This window comes from Camponotus vicinus, unplaced genomic scaffold (assembly GCF_025532165.1).
Source record: "Camponotus vicinus isolate PSW18456_S1 unplaced genomic scaffold, iyCamVici1.0 SCAF_3, whole genome shotgun sequence".
In the NCBI taxonomy this organism is placed as follows: Eukaryota; Metazoa; Arthropoda; class Insecta; order Hymenoptera; family Formicidae; genus Camponotus; species Camponotus vicinus.
In genome coordinates, this window is record NW_028141967.1 from 3,656,780 (window position 1) to 3,680,438 (window position 23,659).

Consider the following 23,659-nt stretch of genomic DNA (forward strand, 5'->3'; position numbering starts at 1 on the left):
AATTAGAGAATTTTGCTAAATATTCTTTATAAAAGGGAAAATCATATTTACAATTAAATTTTTATATACTTTGAGTAAAAAAAAATAAATATATAAATCTAAATTTTTAAATGTATAATATTTAATATTATAATTTAATATTTAATTTTATTTAATATTAAATATTTAATTATTTAAATGTTTAATTATTTATTATTAATATTAAATTATTAATTTTATTTTAAATTATTAAATTATTAATATTATTAATATTAATTTATTATTAATATTTAATTTAATGTTTAATATTTAATTTTTTATTAGTATTAATATTTTTATTAAATTAATCGTCTCTTACGTGCTTTCCTTCCCAATATTTAATATAAAACATGTATATGTTCTAAAATGACAAAATATTATTGCATCATCGATATAATCGATATCATCGATTTAAATATTTGCATAATAACGACAATCAATATAAATAGATATTACGCGCTTACTCTTAAAAACAAACTACATATTTTTTTATTTATTCTCACGCTTATCAGTTAACCTTAAATCAACTCGGACGCGATTCTTAGGATATATAATAAAAAATAATATTGTGCGACGATATAAATTATGATTGTAAAGTTGATTACAATTCTTTCCGATTAATCGATTCGTTTTTCCTTCGATATATATTACTTACAATCTATCCAGGATATCTTCAGCACAAGCTTCCTGACCTCACAAATAACCGCGCTTAATTACGTTAACAAAGGACAAGGAAACGATTAAATCTTCGTCACTTCCGGTCACGTCAAAACACCGCGATTCGATTCCAGATTCCTTGTGTCACGCGAATTAAATATGGTTCTCACTCACTCGTGCCAACTTTGACATACGAGTCAGTTATTTGAAGCGCCAAATTTCTACTAAACTTGACATTTTGGATCAAATCGAGAAAAGTATTTAATTTAATTTAAAGCAAATTTATAATAAAGGAAATTTACAATAAAGGAAATTAATTTTCATCGATTGAACGAAACGCATTCGTTTTAAAATATCGAATATAAACCTGATAAATTAAATGCATATCAAATATTAATAAAATATCGTTAAACAATTTTCACTTACCAAAACAAAGTTGCATTGTTATATTCGGATGATGATTGATTTGACGTCGTCGATATATTTAGAAATTGCTTCGATGTCAGTGAAAATCACGAAAATTCAATCTGTCAATAATCAAGACAGTATTATTTATTTTATGAGATTCTTTGCACTACGCGTATTAAATTTGACACTTTGAATAATATGTGATAGACGACACTTGCTTATAAGAATCTAATCCTCGCGACAGTCGAAACGATGCTAATTGTAAACGAGAAAATATATTTTGAGGAATGTGAAGGACGCGCGCGCGACAAAGCGAGAAGGAAGAGGGGAGAGGTCGCGCTTTGTTTATAAAACGTTGTACGATGGGCTCGCTACCCCCTCCCTCCTATTTTGCGTTTTACAAGATGCGTATTTCAAGATACATTTTCTCGCTTTATATTATTTCAATTATCGCGAATATTAAAATTCAGAAATTCCCATACACGTTACATTCTTTGATTGATATATTTTATTTTTAATTTTCTCTCCACTTTGACGTTCGAAATATTTGCCAAAATCGAATTCACGAATCTTCGAAATTTTGTATAATAAAAAATTATTCTGACTGAGGGGAAAAGTTGCTTATAAAACATTGTAAACAATAATACGCGATTGTGTATTTTCCCTCTCTCTCTTTCTCTCTCTTACCTTGAGTATGGCATTTCACAGTTTGAGATATATTTTTTCGCTTTGTATTACTTGAGTCATCGTTAAAGCCATTTTTTCGCGATTCTATAATATTATCAATTTTATATTAAATATTATAACACGTTTGATAAAATTATTTCCACACACGAACCTATTATACTCACTCGTAGCTTATAACAATACATCGAAAGTGGCATATTTAAATCACGAGTATGTAAGGAATCGGACCGCGCGCGATGAACCGGAAGTGACGAGTCAATAATTATCCCTCGCGCTCGTTTCAACAGCATATTTCTTTAATTTTGCGAGTGAATAAATATCGAAAAAACATGTCAAAATATATTATCATATATTATCAATTATTGGGGATTTATTTTCTATAATAAAAATCTCCCAGCAAACACCAAATAACAGTTACATAACTGTTATGTAGTTAAATAACAGTTATGTAACTGTTGCATAACATGTAACAGTTATATTGCTGAGTGGGAAATTACAACTAACAATTATATAAATATAAGGATTTTAAATTAATTTAATATAAAGATATAAAGATTTTAATTAATATAAGAAATATAAAGATTTTAAATTAATTTAATATAAAGATATAAAGATTTTAATTAATATAAGAAATATAAGGATTTTAAATTAATTTTAAATAAATATGTATAATATAATAAATAAGATATTAGATAAATACAGGGTGTCCCATTTTAAAAGTTCCACTAGATTATCTCTTTAGGAAAGCATTTAAGAAAAAAATGTTTCAAACAAAAGTTGTTTGGTTCGAAGGGGGACATAAGATGGTGCCATTGAGAAAAGACATAAAAGAAAACACATAATAGTTTCTAAAAAAAATATGTAATTTGCAATTAACAATTACATATTTTTTCTCAAAAACAACTATGTTTTTTATTTACACTAATTGATTCCTCACATTGTTCTATGCACAAAAGTATTAAGGTAAGATAATCGAAAAATGAATATTTTACTAAATATTTTATGGTATATGTAAAATTAAGAAATTATTTCAAGCCTCATAATTCGAAAAGTACTTAATGAAAAAATACTTAATTATAGTGTTTTGGAAAGCTCTCGAGATAAGCTACAAGAATATGCAAAAATATATAGGATGTTCCATTTAAGAAATTCAAGGTGACCTTCATGTGACCTTCAAATGACTCTTCAAGGTCAAACCAATGGCACCATCCTATGTCCACCTTCGAACCAAACAACTTTTGTTTGAAACATTTTTTTCTTAAATGCTTTCCTAAAGAGATAATCTAGTGGAACTTTTAAAATGGGACACCCTGTATAAAAGAGACGATCGAATTTCTCCGCGAAATAGGAATCTGACTTATCGACGGCGGCTCGGGTGACAGTCGGTCCCTTCTTTATGGACGGAGCGCGTGCGATCGGGCGGGCATTAGTCAGTCAATGCGGATGACAAATCTGTCGCGATCTGTCCACGGTGCCCCGGATTATCATTATCGCAACGCATCGGACGCGGCTCTTCCTGCCAGGCGTAGCAATCATGATCCTGCTGGAGATACACAACAGGATACTCGAGGAAACGTTGACGAACAAAATCAAGCACGTCCTATCGGGGTGAGGACCTCGCGTGCGAGCGCGATTCCCTTCCTTTTCCCCCCCGTTGGAGATCCTTTAGGGCCCGTCTTATCTCCTCGTATAACCTCCTTCCGGGAAATGTGGCGCCGGGGCGGTGTCCCCCGCCGTTATTTGCCTCCTCTTGTGTCCGAACAATTTGTCCGTTATTTGCCTCCTCTTGTGTCCGAACAATTTGTCGAACCTAGACCGCCACCCCTTCGAGTGGCATTACTTCTTAATCACGTCAGTTCACGCCTTGTCCCACTTCTCTCCTTCCAAGTCCCATCCCAGGATGTGACCTTTTTCAGCTTTAATTAATCATAATTTTCAATCCTTTAGAGATGTTGAGATTTTACCAAGTCAATGGTCTTGCGATTAGCTTCTTGTGACACTGTGTGTTTTGTTTGTAGGCACAAGCCGGAGTCGACAGATGTTGTCATAGCGGACTTTGACGGAGTCTTGTTTCACATTTCAAACCTCAGCGGAGACAAATCGAAGCTTAGAGTAAGCGAGTGCTCTCTGCGATAATCTCTTGCAGTATTTTTATATGAATTCGATTGAATTTTTTAATTTTACGGACTTTCTTTTTCCACAGATAAGTATTCTGCTCAAATTTTATAAACAGTTGCAAGAGTATGGCGCGGATGAGTTGCTCAAACGAGAGTACGGATCCCATCTCATTGCGCCAGAGAGCGGTTAGATATTTGTTTCATGCAAACTTTTACACTTAGGAATAAGAGAGTTTGATTAAATAATTGATTCCATCTATTGTTTCTACAGGTTACAATGTATCGGTGTTCATAGATTTAGAGAAGTTACCAGAAGACTGGGAGGCACTAGTGAGGAAAGTTGCCCTGTTGAAGAGACATTGCTTTGCCAGTGTCTTTGAGAAGTACTTTGATTTTCAGGAGGAATATTGCGATTCTCCGGGTAGGCCACTACAGAAGAGGGCTGTCATCCACTATCGAGATGAGGAAACAATGTAAGAAAGAAGATTTTGAAGAATTTATAGGATTCTTGTTGTTGTTACTATTATTATTAACTGTCTTGTTAATTCTAATCAAGGTATGTAGAAGCCAAAAGCGATAGAGTGACAGTGGTATTTAGCACAATATTCAAGGATGAGGATGACATGGTCATTGGCAAACTGTTTCTTCAAGAATTGAAAGAGGGCAGACGGGCAAGTCATACCGCTCCACAAGTTTTATTCAATCATCGCGAGCCGCCGTTGGAACTACAAGATTCTGAAGCAGCAGTTGGGGATTGCATTGGCTATATCACGTTTGGTAAGAAAGATTGATTTATACTTTTTAATCATTTTATTGAGTCACTTAATATTATTCATATTTAATCAATTTATTGAGTTGTCAATTTCATCCTAATACATATGATTCTCCCTTATTTATAACAAAAATAAGTGATATGCAGAATCTATTGTTAAAGCTTAAAACTTATAAATTTAAATGTCAAGAATTTTAAGGATTTAAAGATTATTTTCATATATGAAGCTTTATAGTTTCTATTTTAAATAATTATTAGATCCTTAAGTTCTTTTTTTTGCTAACTTTCTGCTACGCTGATACTTCAGGATTGATGTGTATGATGATTTTTGTAAAATTTTTTATAAAATTTTACTTTGCAGTGCTATTTCCACGTCACACTAATCGAGAAGCACGCGATAATACCATCGATCTGATACATATGTTTAGGAATTACTTGCACTATCACATTAAGTGCAGTAAGGTTTACATTCATTCGAGAATGCGTACTAAGACGACGGATTTCCTTAAGGTGCTGAACAGAGCGAGAGCTCAATCTAAGAACACTGAGAAGAAGACTATCACGTAAGTAACTAAATATTCAATGTTATAAAATAAAAGTAAAAATACATAAAAGTCACAGTTATGTGGTTATAACATGGATTATTTATTTACATTATTACATATGTAAGTGATTTAGTATCTTTTATATTACATAAAAATATTCTAAAATATTTAATAAATCCATAACATTCCTAATTAAAAAAATATATATATATTACATTAAACAACTTGTTTCTTGCTTTATAATCATCTTTAAATTATAAAAGAAATCCATCGCAATTTATTTATATAAACTTATCATTTTTTACAGAGGACGAACATTTATCAGGAAAGAATGAGTGTTCCGGAGGAGCGAAAGTGCTAATACTTCTTAAGGGGAAAGAGCGAAAGATTAGAGTGCGTGGTTAGAGTGCGGTCGGAAAGGTCCTGCAAACAAGATTTCCCGCGAAGGTATTCCTTGATTCGCGCGATATCGGCGAGTAAAGTGCTTCGGACCTTTGAGTTTTAATCTGTATCACGAACAGTGCCCTATATTAGGAAAGACGTAGCGTCGCGTTAAGTGAATAAATGGAAGGAAAGAAGAATCACAGTTTGACGTCGGCTTAGTTAAGCCGATGACGCCTCTATTATCCAGAAAGAATATTCAAAGACGCTATTGTTACATCTGTGTACTGTGGATTAATGACAGTTAATGCTATTACGAATATTGCTCGTTATGCAAAACGTTTTGTCGATTTTTACAGTGTGATCTAGGATTGGAATACAATACCGCTGAAACTTCAAGAAATTTGGATTCCATTATATATTAAGCTGGTTGTTACATGAAACAATTTATTATATGTTACATTCTCAACTGCATTTGGCTCTTTGTGAACGAATACAATGAATGCACAGATTAGTCTTACAGTGAGATTCTTAAAAATGAAATCATGAGGTATCCTTAAGAAAGAAAAAAAAAACAGGTAAAATAATGTGTTTAAATTTTCAATCTGTTGAATTTGTGATTTATTTATCGTGACATTTTTGGGTAACATTATTTAAGTCGTCAGGATTTAAACTATAAACTAAGAAAATTAGTAAGAGAAAAATGACAATTAACAATCTTACCTTTCACATTTCACGCGTTCCAGCTCGGTCGTCGGGCAAACAAAAATATTGTTAAATAATTTTCTTTTTTTCGATACTACTTTTACCGTCTACCTTATGACTATACATTCGATTATTGTGAAAGATAATAAAACGACATTAACAATCTACAATCTTCCACATCTAAGTATTGATCTATAATCAGTAAATGGCGTAAAATAGGGAGTGTCGGAACATGTCATTTAATTAAGCAACCACACCTTCAGCCTTCTGACACTGCCATGAGAATTTCTCCTTCAGTCAGAGGTTGTCTTGTTGAGAGTGAATATTCGTCGATACGTGCTCGACAATCCACTCGACAAAATAATTAATGTTTTTCATGTAATTAAATAAAAATTACAGATTATGAATTTCTAAGTCGTATACTTTTCGATTCTAATATATTAGAAGGAATATTTAGATCCGAACTTGATCGAAATTTCACTTGGAATCTTCGAAACTCGGATTTAAGCGCAATGGAAGAGACAACGTTACCAAACACTTTACCCTTCTCGGGCACCTCGTCCGTATCTCCCTGCTCGTCCAACGAAATTTCTACCAAGATGGAGGATTGCGCTGAAGATGCGGTGGAACAATGGCTGGAGAACGAGGCGTTTTCAGGATTTCGTGTCTGGCAACTCGTCGGCATTATTCTCTCCATTCTACTGAGCATCATCGTCGGATTGTGCTGTTGCATTCGTTTCCGCGTGCCCAGAACGAAGCAGGAAATCGAGGCAGATTACATTCGCAAGAGAATCACCAAGAGTTTCCGCAACGAGCTTTCAAAGATCAGCAACACCGAAATGGACGAGATGGATCTGCAAAAAGGTAGCACGATTTCTGTTACAAAGATTGAGAATAATTATACAAAGACTCGGTATGAGATTTAATTAATCAAGAGGAAAGAAAAGGGAAGATATATGGAAAGAATAAATATCTAAATTTTAATCCAAGTGTAAGTTAAACGTGAAAAAAATGAGAGAAGAGAACACATTCAAAAAAAAAAATAAAAAATTGAGATTAATTAAAAATTATTTGATATCGATTAATTTATTATCAAGAAACTTTTCTAGAGATGAAGAAGTTTATTTTATTTTAAAATAATGTATGCTCTCTGTAATTTGACTCATACATGCCTTTTTCTTTCATCTTGATGAAAGCACTTGAAAACACTTTGAAATGGAAAGCTAAGTTCTCTTTTCACATTGCAGCTCTGGAAAGGATCCGAAGTGATTTCGAGGGTCACGAGTCTGCGATAACAAAGGAATGCGTGGAAATGGCGCAGCAGAATATCCATGGCTTTCGATCCAGATTCAACGCCGTGTTCGGTGGAGCCCGTGTGCGTTTCAATCAACGCGAGCACGCCAAATTGAATGCCACGATCTAACGACGGCTTTTTAGTGATCAAAAAAATATTTCCTCTTCCTCCTAACAAGTATATTTCTACAATTTGCTTGTCGTACTTGCAATTTTAGGGATATCGAGAGAAAAAGAATAACAAAAATAACAAATATAAAGAAAGCAAATTAATATATATAAAACACCCTTTTTTATAATTTCTTTTTTTTGAAGAAAAAAAATTGGATGGTTTAAAATTTGAAAACTTTAAAGAAAAAGAATATCACAGTCAATTTTTTACCAAAGCTAAAGCACGACGGGGGCTAATAAATTTATATAATACTTTCATTGACTAAATATAATTTTTATTTCATAGATATATTTTACACAAATTTATTTACTTTAGCATGCAACAGTGATCTATGTAGCAACGAATAGTAATGCTTCAGAAAGCACTCCACGGTGTGTTATAATAATATTCTTTTTCTATCGTGTTAACATTTTGCTATCAATTAAATTTTTTATATTGATTAATTATTTGTACTCTCTTTAACCGCACTTATCGTACATCGATTGTTTTTTTTATTTTATTTTTTATATTTAGTAAAACTTGTTGAAACATAAATTTAATGATTAATCACAATATATGAGATAAAAGACGAAAATTATTATTAATATAAAATTAACATAATTTTAAAAATTATAAAAAAAATATAATGAAAAAAATAAAACAAAAAATGATAAAGAAGATTACAATGTATAACGAAAATTGACATTAGTGTGAAATCAATCTTGAGATTTCTGGTCCCTCACTGACTTATATTGAATTATGATATCAAAACCGAAAATGTGATTTTTTCTTCTTGATTTTAATGTCATAATCCAAGTCAGGCGAGGTAAATAAAAAAATCTATTTAAATCTGTTCAAACAATATTATAATGATTTTATAATTACTTTACATAAATTTATTTGTTAAAATAAATTAAGATAAAAAAACAAGAGGAGACTCTTCTTCTTAAAAATATACGTAATAAGTTTTTATATTAATATTAAAGATAGGAGAAGAGAGAGAAAATATTTGAGAAAATAAAAGACAATGGCATGCGTTTATGAAAATGATTTATTAAAATCAGAAAAAAACATACACAAGAGACCGAATTGTTGCTTCAAACGATAACTTTGACGATTCCGCAGCAACAGCAATATATTTTTGCGTACGATTTCGTATGAAAAAAGGAAAAAAAAAGAAATCAAGTTTATCGATTCGACGAACAAAGGACCGCAGCAAGAATTAGATTGTTGATCCAGATGTAAATTATAACAGTCGGAGTAACTCAGTCGCGAGAGCTAGTTTGTCATTAAAATTATTCTCGAGCGAGCGAAACAAGTAACGTGCGTATGCGCAACCTGTCATCTCTTTTCATATATTTTATAAATAAGGATGATCACTATATTAACTAACTGAACATAAAGTAGGAACAAAAATGCTAAAAAAAAAAGAAAATCTGATATCTTCCATTTTTATCGCGTCAACAACTGATAATGTTAGATCGATCTTATATTTCGCGACAATTTCATCGATGGATACGCCGATGTAATACTGTTTCTAAGTATGATCCAAGGAAGATTGATAAGACCGATCATCGCTCTCTTCTCGCGTATAATTTTCTATAACGCGATATTAATGATCTTAACAAAGTAGACGACAAAATCTGACCTCTCAATAGTGCCTCGATAGATTCCTTTGTCTTAATAGAGAATTTAATTCGAGGATTGATAATCAAGATATTGAAAAATTTCCTTGTCTCTCCGCTATGGACTTTAATCTCACATTTGAAATCTCCTCATTTTTTTCACGCTCTCGAGTACATGTCCCGAAAATTAAAAGATTAATAACAATGTTCGCCTTTTACACTTTTGCCGAAGAAGAATCCAATTTATATTATATTCGAGATATTGTTAAATACTTAAATTTTATATTTCCTTTCGTTCGAATCCTTACATTCTAGAATCTCCGAATGTTCGATTTTATTTTCAGAATCTCGCATTCTGCGAAATAGCCTGGATCCTTACACTCTACGATGTGTCGAAGTGTTTTCTTCTTAAGCTTTAAGATCTCTGAATCCTTACATTCTAGGATCTTAGATTCTAAGGTCTTTGGATCGTTAGGTTTTAGATTCTAGGAACTGTGGATTCTTAGGTTCTACGATCTTTAAATTCTTGAATATTTTTGCGCCACTTATAGATATTCTAGAATCTTGGAATATTTTTATATCTCTGGTAGAAAAAAAAAGAAATGTGTGAGCGCTGATACAATACTTGAGTCGTATATTTCAATATATATTTAAATTAACATGAAGTGAAATTTCAATTTAGAAGCGGAAAATGTATAATATCTTAAAAGCGCGTCGTATAAGAGAGGAACTTCGATCGACTAGAGGATCTGTAACGACACGCCAACAAAAAAACGTCTTATACAAAAATATAATAAACACACAAAGTCGGTATATTTTCTTCTTCCGCAGGAGAAAAATTTGAAAGATTTTGAATATTGTTACAAATGTTACAGCGCTCTTGTAGAAAACCAAATTTTAAAACCCAAAACTGAATAATTTAGATCTCAATATACACTATGCAATTCACATTTTAAACATTTAGCATCACGAAGCCGAACTTCGTGACAGTTTGTTAACAAAAACTCATCCGAAAGCCATCTCAAAAAACCGCCATGCATTTAAAAAATGCATTATTTATCATGCATTATTTATTACTGTGGCATGTATTTTTTTTTTTTTTTTTTGCTTTTTCGACAGTAGGACCTTCGGAAAGTTACAACTAATGCGCGTGCGCGCGAATGTCTATAGATGGATTTACGAGAGATGATACCTTCCTCGGGATTTCTTTAATCGCTGAAGATTGGCCCGAAGTGATATAGAAATAGAGATAGAGAGATACAAGCAAAGAAAGATAGACAGAGAGAGAGAAAGAGAGCTCGCTACGAGGTAAGAGAGGCGTGTCTCTTGATAAAACGAGTCGGAGTGATGTCGCGACGCACAACGTCGGCGGCGACGACGGTGGGCGTCTACGCGTGCCTTCACGAGATCTTGTTCCGCCACCACGAGAACTTCATCTTCGGGCTGAGATACTGGAAACTGATGACCGAGTGCGGGATCAGGGCGAATATCGGTAGGAAGCTGCCGCAACTACGGCCCTTCGGCTCTTCGTCGCTCTCCGTCGTCGTTTTGCTGGGAATAGTGGTGGTAGTCGTCGTCGTGGTCGTTGCCGCTGGCGTGGAGTACGGGTACGGGGTCGATAGCGGATTGCACGTGATATGGATGTCCTCGAGATTCCACTTGTTCTCGCTCCTCGCGTCCGTCTCTCTCTCTGCGAGGCTCCTCCTCTTCTGTTTCTTCTCCTGGGCAGCGGCACTTGTGTATCGCACGATGCTTTTCTTCTCGAGAACGCTGCCACCGCCAATGACGATCTCACAGTTGAGAGACGGGCTCTTGAGGGACGTTTTACGGTAAACCTTGGATCGCGGTATCTTCGTCATCGTCGTCGTCGTCGTCAACGTCGTTGCCGTCATCGTCAGCTGCGGCAACGATGCCGATCGAACTGCATCTACGCTATCTCCACCTCTCGAAATCGTACTGGAGATATTGCGATCCGGAGAAGCGGATGTCTGCGAGGGAGGGGAATACTCTTCGCCTTCGCTCCTCGGGGTCGTCACGCTCACATTGCTGTTACGACGATCGCAAGGAGCGAGGCAAAGAGGAACGGAGATTTTGCGCGCTTCATTGGTCCCGGGTTGCGGGACGAATGAAGCGTCCTTGAACCCTCAGCTCGGGAAGCGCGAGAAGAAGGCGCAAGTCAAATCGTAATTCGGGAAGCGACAATATTGCACGTCTGTGCGCAACCAATCGCCGGAACGGTTTAGATAGTCGGATCGCTCCTCGAGGTCACGCGGACAATTGGCCGCCGCGGATTGTTTGTTGGCGAACATGGTCACGACGAATTTCCCCGGCTTGAAGGTGTTCAGCACGCGACGAATTATCTCGTCGTACGACGTCTCGGAGACATTGCACTCGAATGACACGTATGAGAACTCGGGCTCCGGCGTGATGTGGATCGTCATGTAGCTGCCCTGAAGAGAAACCGAAAAGATTAGTATTATTCTGGCGTATCGTAACGAATATTGATAATTAAAGCTCTCGCATCCCTTATTGCGACATTAGAACCGTTAGATTGTATGAATTTTTTGCAATTTGTACTGAATATGAGGCAAATTTATAGGAGATCCTTTCAAAGAATTATTTATAAATTATGAGTCAAATAATTGTAAATCTTGATTAATGTATAAAAAATGATGAAAAAATCATTGAAAAGGGATCTTACATTTATACCATCAAATGCAAATAATAGCATGAAGGAAAAACTAATTTATTTTAATATACATAATAAATAAAACTTTTCGTTTCTGATGTCATGCAAGGAAGAAGCTTTAATTAGAACAGCAAGAGAGAAGGAGTGATACTATATATAAAACATTATTTATATATATTTTATAAGAGGCATTTTTTCCTTATTTATATTTATTTTCAAGCTCGACTTACATTCTTAGACACGCCGTTCATAGAGTATCCACATGGCTCGAACAAGAAGTCGTCTATAATCATGTTGGGAATGAGCTTATCGATCCCAGACTTTACCGTCGCCTCGTCAGCAGACGAGCAAACATCCCTAGTAAAGATTGACATTACGTCAGGATCTAGCTGGGTCATGAGTATCTCCAGGGTCTGATCGGGCTCTGGCGGATCTTGCAGTGGCTTATCGCGGATAAGAGTGTAGAGATACCAACAGTCTGTCTCGGGTGAGCCCATACAATAAGCCTCACCATCTGAAATACGAGGTAAAGCTACATGATTGAATGTTTTTAAATTTTTTCGAAATTTTCATCTTATCAATGGTCAAATAAGATAAAGAGAGTCCAAGAACTCGAGAGAACTTAAAACTTTATATATCCTCATTTTTATTTTTTTTATTTTTATCTTTATCTTTTTTTCCTTCTCTGATTTTCTAGGAATAATTGAAGGAAATGCCTGACAAATAAAAAAAATAATAATGAGAATATTATTTTAAATAGTATGAGATCCAAGAATTAAAATTTCTCAAGTCTCAAATCTGTCAAAGTTTTCGATTTCGAACGAAATGAAATATGCGAAAATTTAAAAACTCGCATATATAACTGTCGATGATTACCAGGGAAGAGGGAATCCAGGAGAGCAACTTCCTCCTCGAACGTCTGATGCGGAGATATCTGGAGCTCCGGCTTCTTGTAATTCTTTCGGGAGTAAAAAACATTCTGCAACAAGCGCGAAAGGATGCGATTAACGACGATATTTGCAAAAAAATAAGAAAGAAGCGTGGTCAACAAAATTCAAAAGCGAGAAGCAACGAATGATGGAAAAAAAATGATTACTCCTTGAAAAATACATTATACTTGACTACGTAATGAGATTTTTTCCTCGACGAATTCGAAATATTGCTCGTTATAATGATCATTCTCCGATTCTACAATTTCCGAAGATTGATAACTTTTTTTTGGAAGGGAGGCCTCCCCCTAAATTGCCGTCCGAGGGAGAGGAATCCGAAATTCTCAAAGCCACGAAGAAAGAGATCTCTACTCGTCCGACTGCTTATTCGCAGTGCGAGCGACAGATAGCGCGAGGGGAAACCACGTTTCGAGTAAAGGCGCATATCGCGAGGAGAGATAGAGGCGAGATCAATAAACCAGGAGGCGGCAGAGAGACGCGTCTCGCGGAGGGACCACGTATAATGTCGCGTTTCTTATCCGCGCGCACTAGGTCAAGTTATATAGCTAAGCACACTCCTGACAGGAGGAGAGGAAGGAGCTGATCCCCTTTTACTGCGCGTTTGGTGTCGAATTTTCACAGCCACCATCGTGTCTCGAGCGACGTGGCCTCAGGGATGAATCTCTTTGCTTTTATCTGTTATAGATAGAATTTTTTTCCCGGTAGAAAATATTGAGAAAATTAAATCCTATTCTTTTTCGAAATGTCTCTGGTACCCGCCTCCTTTCTTTGAGCTCTCCTCATAATTTCGTGGGTTGGAGAACGGATAGATCTACGTCGATTCTTCGCTTTCAGGGGCATCCTTTACCTCGACATCGTCGAAGCCTGTGTACTCCTCGACGAACTCCAGGAGAGGCTCCAGACACTGCAGCGGCGTCGTGGTACCACAGGTCTTCAAGATGAGCCTGCGCTTGGACACGAACATACTGCTCTCGCTGCGGATAAGATAAATAATCGCACGATTAGCCATTTTTCTCAAGTACGTGACTTCTGTTAATCTTCAGCATTCCTCTAACAATCTACGCAATAATGTCATTCCATATTTATTTGAGGCATAAATTTTGAAAATTTTATTTTCTGTCAAGAGGAGGAAATCAAAAGGAAAAGAAACTATTCTAGGATTAAAGAAGGTTCAGGAGATGATTTTTTTTAAGGACGAAAGCTCTTGTTTGATTGGACAATTTTATTTAAAAATTCACTTAATTTTTATTCAAAATTTGACGTGTATAAATTAACAGCACCTGGCACGATTTTTACAGGATCGTAAACCAATATCCTTGACTAATGACTTGTGTGGTTGCGATGGAGCAGAGTTCGCGATACTTGGAGTTACACCATGCAAAGTCGCATACTTGTACTTAGAATCACTCGTAATGAAGGCACACTCTTAATAGAGTGAAGAGCGAATCCTCTTCAGCAAGTCTATATGAATTAGTTTCTCTTTAATTTTAATTATTTTTGTATTTTCGTTAATTACAATAATTAATTATTCATTATCCGGGAATAATATTGCATGGGTTATCCAACGAAGGTCATCAAAAAGAATGAAGGTTATTAAAAGATATTTGCTTGGCTGTCGTTGCCGTTGCTATTTTTGGACTCTGCTTTACTATTAGAATGTTGAAGACAACTCGTGGAAATATCGCGGATACACGTGAACCTGAATCCCTACCATTACGTCAGAGCCGCGTCAGTATCGCTGTTATGTCGACATATTATCGTGCGATAATTCATTCATTCATTCAAAGATATAATTGCGTTCGTCTTGATTACGCTATCACGAATCGAGGGACGATAAAAACCTGCTTTATCCGCGATAGTTTATTCAAGTTTGGAATTAATTACACCGATCCACGAAAAATAGAAGCGATATTCCACTTATCTCTATGATTATATTAATTTTCAATAAATAGATCGAACGAGAATCATTTGAGATAAATTTAAAATGTTAATTTATACGTTTTTTTTTTCACTTATAAAATTAATTAATTATCTGTCAATTAGTTTATTTATCAACAATCTATCTAAGCTATGTTACTTCATTTGTGCTGTTTATACATTTAGCATCATTTAGAGTGTAAAATAATTTTTCGCTCCGATATTTTTTGCTTTTTTTTAATCGTTCTTTTCTTCTTCATTTTTTTTAATATCGCGAATTTTTCACGATTTATTTCAAATTTTAAACTCCTGGATATAGGAATATTTATTTGCAATATTTGCTCCGATTTGCAATTTTTATTTGTTCGCGATCAAGTGAAAGCCGGAAAGAAGTGTCGCAAAAATTGTTTTAAAAATAGATCGTCAAAGGTTATCGGCGATAGACGTTGACCCTAAGATTCTCGGTAAAGACAACGAGAGCGGTACCGCAAATCTTAACGCAAACTTGTCTTACGAGTGTCTTAATAAGAATGTACACGATAAACGGGCACCGAACGTAATTGTATGGTAGTATGTATATTTTGGATTGATACGAAGAAATTCCACGGATTTTCCGGACGGAGGAAAAACCAAAGGTTGAAAGGATTCAGACGTGCGAGGAATGTTTATTATTATTCGAATGTATCTTCGACAGGAAATGTGAAAAAAAATTACATGACGAGTAACGTGAGCGGCAGAGGGTTTGTTGGATCCCATAGGATACAGAACATTACAAGCGATATCATCAGAATATATTGATTTATAAGTGATCAATAAACTATAAATTAATATAACAATTAAAGCAAAATGAGACTTTTTTTGCTTTTTTATTTATTATTTATTTATTATTATATTATTTATTATTATTATTATATTATTTTATTATTATATTATTTATTTATTATTATATTATTTTATTATTATTTATTTTATTATTATTATTATTATTATTTATTATATTATTTTTTATTTATTATATGGTAAGTAAAGTTTTATTTGCGTCTACATAAAAAATTACAATGACTGGGATCTAACAGACCCTACGTCCCTTGTCGAAGATGGTGTATTCATTTATCAGTTTTTAAAAAAATTTAACAGGAACAGTCCTTCTTGCTGATACAAAGATAAAGAAATGTCAGAATATGATATTAGCGTCACTACTACGATTAGAAACAATGGCAATAAAAATCGGAGTAAAGATAAAGCAATGATAATAACGTCGATAAAAAACTAACGATAGTAATCATAGCGAGTTCAATTGTATTCTTCTCGACCTCGTTCCCATTATAATTAGTAATGCGCGATATTGCCTCCATTTAACTCCAAGAATCGTGAATTCTAATATTGCAATTGTAAAACATGATAAGTACATATATTGATTGACGATCGGTGATTATATGAATGCAAAATGCTTCTGTTTTTCCTTCAAGTTTTATGTAAGACAATAATCTGAATTTTTTCAGAGAGGTAGAGATAAATTTAAAAAAAATTCAACAACTTTTCTCGGATTGAAAGAAAAAGTATATAACGAATGTTTAAATTGATGAAAACTCTCGCAATTAAATTATCTCGGAAAACTTGAGATATATCGATATGAAATTAAATAACAAATTAATTTTTTCATAAAAATTCAAGTAAGAAAGCGTAATTAAATTAGTGTAACTGAACCAAGTAGAAATCTTTAATTATAATAAATGTTTCTTAGTTTTTTCTTTGGACCAGTTTTAACAAATTCAAAGAATAACAAAACAACATATAGCTTGAATTTCAATTCTCATTGTCATCGACTTTCGTCTTTGAAATCTTAACGGTTGGAACCGACAGGAGATTTACAGTCTTCCGTTAATGGAAATTTACAATCTCCACAAATAGAAACTTATAGTCTCGTATCCATCAATAAAGATTTAATAGTAAATTAAAATTTATTAATAGAAACTTATAAGCTTATATCCATTGATGGAGATTTATTGATAAATTAAAATTTATCAAAGACGAATAAGTCGATAAAAATGAAAACTAAAGGTCAAGATACATAATCTTTGTAAGAAGAGAAGATTTCTACATAATTTAGTTGTGCCTATTTATTGCGCTTGGCTTTTATTAGCACATTTTCTACTCGAATTTTTATATTTAATATATTAAAGTTTTATGTGTTATATTTAATAGAAAATAAAATTCTGTTATATTCTTAATTATATGTTATATTTAATATAAAATATATTCTTAATATATAAAATTTTATTTAATATAAAATTTTTATATTTAATGTATATTAGAGCTTTTTCGTTTTTGGTTAATAACGTTTTTTTATTAATTATTCTTTTTGTTGTATAAATAATGAAACATAATAAGGTGAAAATTGTTTCGAAGGAATTTAAAAAAAATTTCATAAAAGTTCTACGAAAAGTCAAAAGAAGCCGAAGAAAATTAAAAAAAGATAACTTAAAAGCATTCAATAGCACATCACATTTTTCTCTTTCTTGAAAGAGAAGAATGGAAACCCAAAGAAAAGAAACCTAAAGAACCTAAGAAGAATGGAAACCCAAAGAAAAGAAACCTAAAGAGAATCTTTTCGTTTCATTTATTTCTTTTAAATATATTCTCTCCTTTCTCTTCGTTTTACTACATCATTTTATCACAGTGTCTTTTTTACTATCAAGATTTTTTTCGCATCACGTTTCTCTTATCAATCTTGACTGATTTTGATAAGAGACACTAGTCTATTCATAGCAAAATAAACTAGTCTTGACGCTAGTTTATTTTGCTATGTATATACAGGATGTCAGGGCAATCTATTCCAAAAAAAAAACTCTTGTAGCTTACCTCGAGAGCTTTTCAAAACACTATAATAAAGTATTTTTTCATCGAGTACTTTTCGAGTTATGAGGCTTGAAATAATTTCTTAATTTTCACATAAACCATAAAATATCTAGTAAAATATTCATTTTTCGATTATCTTACCTTAATACTTTTATATACAAAATAATGAGAGGAATCAATTGGTGTAAAGAAAACACATAATTGTTTCTAAAAAAAAATGTAATTGTTAATTGCAAATTATTTTTTCTTCGAAACAATTATGTGTTTTCTTTACACCAATTGATTCCTCTCATTATTTTGTACATAAAAGTATTAAGGTGAGATAATCGAAAAATGAATATTTTACTAGATATTTTATGGTTTATGTAAAAATTAAGAGATTATTTCAAGCCTCATAACTCGAAAAGTAGTGTTTTGAAAAGCTCTCGAGGTAAGCTACAAGAGCTCACTTTTGGGGAAGAGCGCCCTGACACCCTGTATATTCGTAGCAAAATAAACTCTAGTACTTCTATTACAATTTTCGAGCGAGAAGAGAAGGAAATTGTGGACTCGGGGAGCGCGATTCGAGGCGGAGGACCCGCGCCACGAGGGTTGATCCGCGCGAAAGTGTCACCTTGACTATATTTATTCCTCGGGGTAGATCGCGACAGGAGCAGAGAGGAGAGCGGCACTGGGTCGACCCGCGCACCCTCGAATATTCTGGAACCGGGGCACGTCGCACCCCATCCCGTCCCACCCCCGTTCAACCCCGTGGCGTCGCGGCCGGCCGGGCCGGACGGTACATCTCTCTTCTCCATCAAAACAATTCGATATATCGATTATACAGCGCGCGGAGGGTGAGGGCCTCTCTCTCCCCCTCCTCGGAACGCCCCTCGAAGCGCCAACCCGCTCTCGACCTGCCTCGCGCGTCACGAAAAATTGCGCCGTTGCACCCCCAACACACCCGCGCTCGCTTCCTACCCCTAGGTGCCTCGACGATTAACCCCCGCCGTTGGTCCAATGAAAATTTCGCGTACCGTTGTTAGAGTCTAACGACGCATTTTTCGACCAAAAAAGCGACATGAATTTGATTGCCCGACTCATCTATCTCAATATCGATAACTCTAAATTAGAATATTAATAAAGAGCCCCGAGCGAATTCTTATCTCCTACTTTCTTGATAAATTTTCGATTTAATATTCATTATGATACTTTAAGCACAGTCAGATCTCAGAATTTTTTGAAACTATTCAATTTATAATTTTCAAAAGTTTCTTTTAAGCTTCTAAATGACACTGTTTATCAGCTATTTAAGGTACAAAGCAGGAGAGAAAGAGCTCAAGTTTTATATAAATTAAATTATATTAAATTAAATTAATATAATTTAAATTAATATAATTTAATATAATAAATTAATATAAAATTAAATTAACTCTCTAAAATTCATATAAACGAAAAAATTGAGATTGAAAGTAGGAGTAGACTTTCGATTCAAGGCACATCACATTTACTAAAAAATTTAAAGTCAATAAGATTCAGACGAACGCGGAATTAAATTCGCAAATAGATTTCTTGCTTCTTGAATCTTCCTAGCGTTCGAAAATGTTATTTCCTTTCGGAAATGTCAGACGACGATTTTTCACAAGAGTGAAAAATTATTAACGGATTTTTTTTTAAGAAAAATTTCTCCCGATATTGATGCAGGTATCTTGTTTTGAACGAACAAAATGAACAAACTCATTGTTTATCTTCAATTATGATTTAGATAAAATTATGATTCATACTTTCTCTTCTCGCCGAAAACGTCTTATTTTTATTTTAATTATTAATTACACGAAAATATTTTGTAAGAATGTACTTTGACACATTTATCTCTCGTTAAAATATCCGGAGAAATAAAAACGTGAAGAAATTTGATAAAACGAACAAACGTGACGGATTTTAAGTGATATAAGCTGAGTTTTATCGAACTTTTCAAGTAATTTTCGACGAGCATATATCGATTTTAAAAAAAAACATCGCTGAAATAAGTATGTAAATAAACGCAAGAACGTTAAACTCTCAAGAATATTCCATTTCAAGGAAAAAGACTTCAAGGAAGAATTTATATCGGGAAGAATTTATATCCTTTTCAAGGAAAAGCTTAATTGTCAGACACAATCGCGTATCTATCTTCTTGTGTATAAATATTAAAGGGGGATTATTAATCCGAAGCCTTCTTAATCAGTGCGATTCTACGTCGTTATTTCATATTGGATATACAGTTGAAACTTTGATAAGATCTACACACATTCGAGATTAGATTAGGGTAAGAACGCTTGCTTATCAACGATCCCCTGGAGTTTCGAGGGAAACGATATTTATTATTTATTTATTTAGAATAAAATTAGGAGAGTTATAAATTTATTTATAACACTCGGAGTCATTTACGACTCGAAAATCAGGCCTTGAAAAAATTCCCTAATGATTCTCATGGGTTCCTTTACGAGGATCCGACATCGAATTTGTTACCTGAACAAGGATTTCGTCAACTTTTTAGACAAAACGACTTACCTGAGAACATAAGCGTCTACTTGATCGCTGCGACAGAAACTGATGATCTCGCAACGGACCATCTTCAACAATGATTCCCATTTTTGTCTAAAAACAGAAAAAGAAAAAGCTCGGTCAGCTGGATAAATTGTAAAGTTTATTTAAACGATCAGACTTATTATTGTTCACGCACGTGATGAGTTTCTTAAAATTATTTAAAAATTAGATTAGAGAGATACGCAATCTTTCTCTCCGATAAATTGGAAGAATTTATTTTTATAAATAGCTGTGCTCTATATATGGTACCGAAAAATTGATAAAAATTGGTGCAAACGCTCGATTTATTTTATGGCTCGACAAATATTTGATAAAATACTACTCTAATATTTAATACTAATACTTTTAAAATATTACTCATAATATTTAGTAATAATAAAATAATGTTATATAAAAGAATATATTTAATAATAATAAAATACTAATATTTAATAATAATATATTTAATAATATTTAATAATAATATATATTTACTAATATTTAATAATAATATATTTAATAATATTTAATAATAATATATATTTACTAATATTTAATAATAATAAAATACTAATGTTACTAGAAGTAAATTAAATTGCGAAATCGATCTTTGTATAAATGAAACCCTTATTACGAATTTCGTTATTATAATTCCCTCAAATATATCTTTAGAGAGAGATTCGCATAATCATAAATATACAAAAAAATTTATAGGAGAGAAAAAATAGATACATAAAGTTTGATTTTTTATTTTACTATTTAATTTATAACTGAATTCTTGCTAAATCAGATGTTCCACGACGTTTGTTTATCTGACTTGCAAGACCTTGACTCTCTAAACTGAAACAATTCATTTTTTTTCTCAGCGAGTCATTCAAGCGACGGCATCAAGGGAACCTCGTCGTCGACCTGATCTCCCGTCAACGTCGAAAATCTCGTCGGAATTTCGCGCTCTCGAGACCTCCTCTCATCGGCCGGCGACGACGACGGGCTTCTAAATTTATTGTCTCGCCGCGATATGCAGAAATAAACGACGATGGTCGGCATTGCCGGCCTACTCGTCTAAGGCGCACCTTGCGAGGTTCAATGACACCCCCGACGTCGCACGTAAACAACCGCGACAATAATCGGCCCCGTGGATCGGTTACGTCGTTATCAATCCGCGGTTACGTAATACATCGCCAACGTGACCGCCACATGTGAAGTTGAGCAATTCCTCGTCATCCACGCGCATTATCGATTACTTTAATTACTCTACATCTCTCTCCCTCTCTCTCATCATTCGAATACATCTTTCACGGTCAAACGTTTTCAAGAGTGCTCTCTTGACGCATATATTTTTTTCATCGTCCAAGATAGACGCTTCCCATACAGTACGGAATATTGCAGCAATATTATTATTATTGTTGTAATATTGCAGCAATATTACCGCAATATTGCTGCAATATAATTCTGTGCTGTATGGATTCAACTATCTTAGGACGATACCCATACAGCACAGACCATTGTGTTACATTGTAGCAACATTGCAATATTATCGCAATATTCCTGCAATGTAATTCTGTGCTGTATGGGTTCAACTATCCTAGGACGATACCCATACAGCCCAGATCATTGTTGTTACATTGCAGCAATATTGCAGCAACATTGCAATATTATCGCAATATTGCTGCAATGTAATTCTGTGCTGTATGGATTCAACTATCCTAGAACGATATCCATACAGCACAGATCATTGTTGTTACATTGCAGCAATATTGCAGCAACATTGCAATATTATCGCAATATTGCTGCAATGTAATTCTGTGCTGTATGGATTCAACTATCCTAGGACGATACCCATAAAGCACAGACCATTGTTGTTACATTGCAGCAACATTGCAATATTATCGCAATATTGCTGCAATGTAATTCTGTGCTGTATGGATTCAACTATCCTAGGACGATACCCATACAGCACAGATCATTGTTGTTACATTGCAGCAATATTGCAGCAACATTGCAATATTATCGCAATATTGCTGCAATGTAATTCTGTGCTGTATGGATTCAACTATCCTAGGACGATACCCATACAGCACAGACCATTGTTGTTACATTGCAGCAACATTGCAATATTATCGCAATATTGCTGCAATGTAATTCTGTGCTGTATGGATTCAACTATCCTAGGACGATACCCATACAGCACAGACTATTGTTGTTACATTGCAGCAACATTGCAATATTGCTGCAATGTAACAACAATGGTCTGTGCTGTATGGGTACTTATTAATGAGACAATTGGCTACTGATGACGGGAAATGACGTTAGAACAGGACATGTAGAAGGAATATTACAATATATGTCTAGTTATTTTTAAATTTTGACAACTCGACAGCGATAACCCTATCTTTGACACCCGAGAAAGTTCTTTTCCAGCGATCCGTCCCAGCATCTCGCGACCTTTGCAAACGCGAGTATAAGGTTCTCGAAAATTTGCCACCCCCTTACATCGCTTTACACATCATCTGTCATAGAAGACTTCTCGGTTGCTCTTGTCAAGCACGTCGACGTTGGTGGCTGGGTCATTCTCATCTTCAGGATTGTCAAAAGTGCGTATACACGCGACATCGACCGGGACGACGTGAACGATCCAACCTAGCTTACTAGGTAGCTTCCAACGGCGTCGACGCCGGCGCGACTCGTCATCGTTCATCCTGGCCGAGACCGGCGTCGACTGTCATCATTCTCGCGGGGAGAAGGAGGAAGAACACAGCAAGAGAAGAAGGAGGAGGAGGAGGAGGAGGAGATGAAGGAGAACGAGCGAGACGCCGGCGGGCGGCGTACTTACCGCGGTATCTGTCGGAGATCACCCTGGTGCTGCTTGAGGCCCTTGGAGCTGGTGAACCAGATCTCGAAGAGCTTCTCGACACCCTCGAAGAACTGCACGTTGTCGGCGCAGTCGTCCTTGGTGTCCGCCATCCTCGTCGTCGTCGTCGTCGTCGACGTCGTTGTCGTCGTCGTCGCTCGGTGCCCGAAATTGCGGAGCGGCACGCAATTATTCTCCCTCTTTCTCTCTCCCTCTTGTTTCTCTTCGCGATCTCCTTCCGTGTCTCTCGCACTCGTTTCTATGGGTCCTACGGATCGACCCGCTCGAATGAAGTTATACGCGGAGCGAACACTCACAAAAAAAGCACTCTATTCCCGGTGACGCGCGCTCGTAGACTGACTTGACACACTGACCACACACCAGAAGCACACACTGATTGACTGATTGACGGACGGGATGGTCGCCGGTGCTGCCAAGGCATGCCGCTGCGCCGCCGCCGTCGCCAGCCAACCGCCGCGCTGCACGG

At 34.9% G+C, this 23,659-nt stretch overlaps 4 protein-coding genes across 5 annotated transcripts; 2 read left to right on the forward strand and 2 right to left on the reverse strand.

Moving 5' to 3' along the window:
* Positions 1–3,179: 3,179 nt before the first annotated feature.
* Positions 3,180–6,697, forward strand: Arpc2 (Actin-related protein 2/3 complex, subunit 2). The gene is made up of 7 exons (XM_083094325.1): positions 3,180–3,378; positions 3,789–3,882; positions 3,974–4,073; positions 4,159–4,360; positions 4,444–4,664; positions 5,021–5,222; positions 5,512–6,697. The coding sequence occupies exons 1-7, from the start codon at positions 3,305–3,307 to the stop codon at positions 5,537–5,539; spliced, it is 921 nt and encodes a 306-aa protein (XP_082950451.1). The 5' UTR covers positions 3,180–3,304; the 3' UTR covers positions 5,540–6,697.
* LOC145968671 (uncharacterized) lies at positions 6,579–9,168 on the forward strand. Of its 2 annotated transcripts, XM_083094328.1 has the most exons (3): positions 6,579–6,668; positions 6,748–7,154; positions 7,538–9,168. In XM_083094328.1, the coding sequence occupies exons 1-3, from the start codon at positions 6,658–6,660 to the stop codon at positions 7,711–7,713; spliced, it is 594 nt and encodes a 197-aa protein (XP_082950454.1). In that variant the 5' UTR covers positions 6,579–6,657; the 3' UTR covers positions 7,714–9,168. The 2 variants fall into 2 exon arrangements, with proteins under 2 accessions (XP_082950454.1, XP_082950455.1); XM_083094329.1 differs by lacking the exon at positions 6,579–6,668 and having other exon boundaries at positions 6,771–7,154.
* Positions 8,768–11,396, reverse strand: LOC145968672 (uncharacterized). Its single transcript, XM_083094330.1, has one exon. It carries the CDS (start codon positions 11,249–11,251, stop codon positions 10,760–10,762), a length of 492 nt encoding a protein of 163 aa, XP_082950456.1. The 5' UTR covers positions 11,252–11,396; the 3' UTR covers positions 8,768–10,759.
* Samdc (S-adenosylmethionine decarboxylase) lies at positions 11,367–23,659 on the reverse strand. Its single transcript, XM_083094324.1, has 6 exons — positions 23,155–23,659; positions 20,307–20,393; positions 13,846–13,972; positions 12,925–13,027; positions 12,279–12,562; positions 11,367–11,809 (listed from the first exon to the last, which is right to left on the reverse strand). Exons 1-6 carry the CDS (start codon positions 23,283–23,285, stop codon positions 11,504–11,506), a joined length of 1,038 nt encoding a protein of 345 aa, XP_082950450.1. The 5' UTR covers positions 23,286–23,659; the 3' UTR covers positions 11,367–11,503.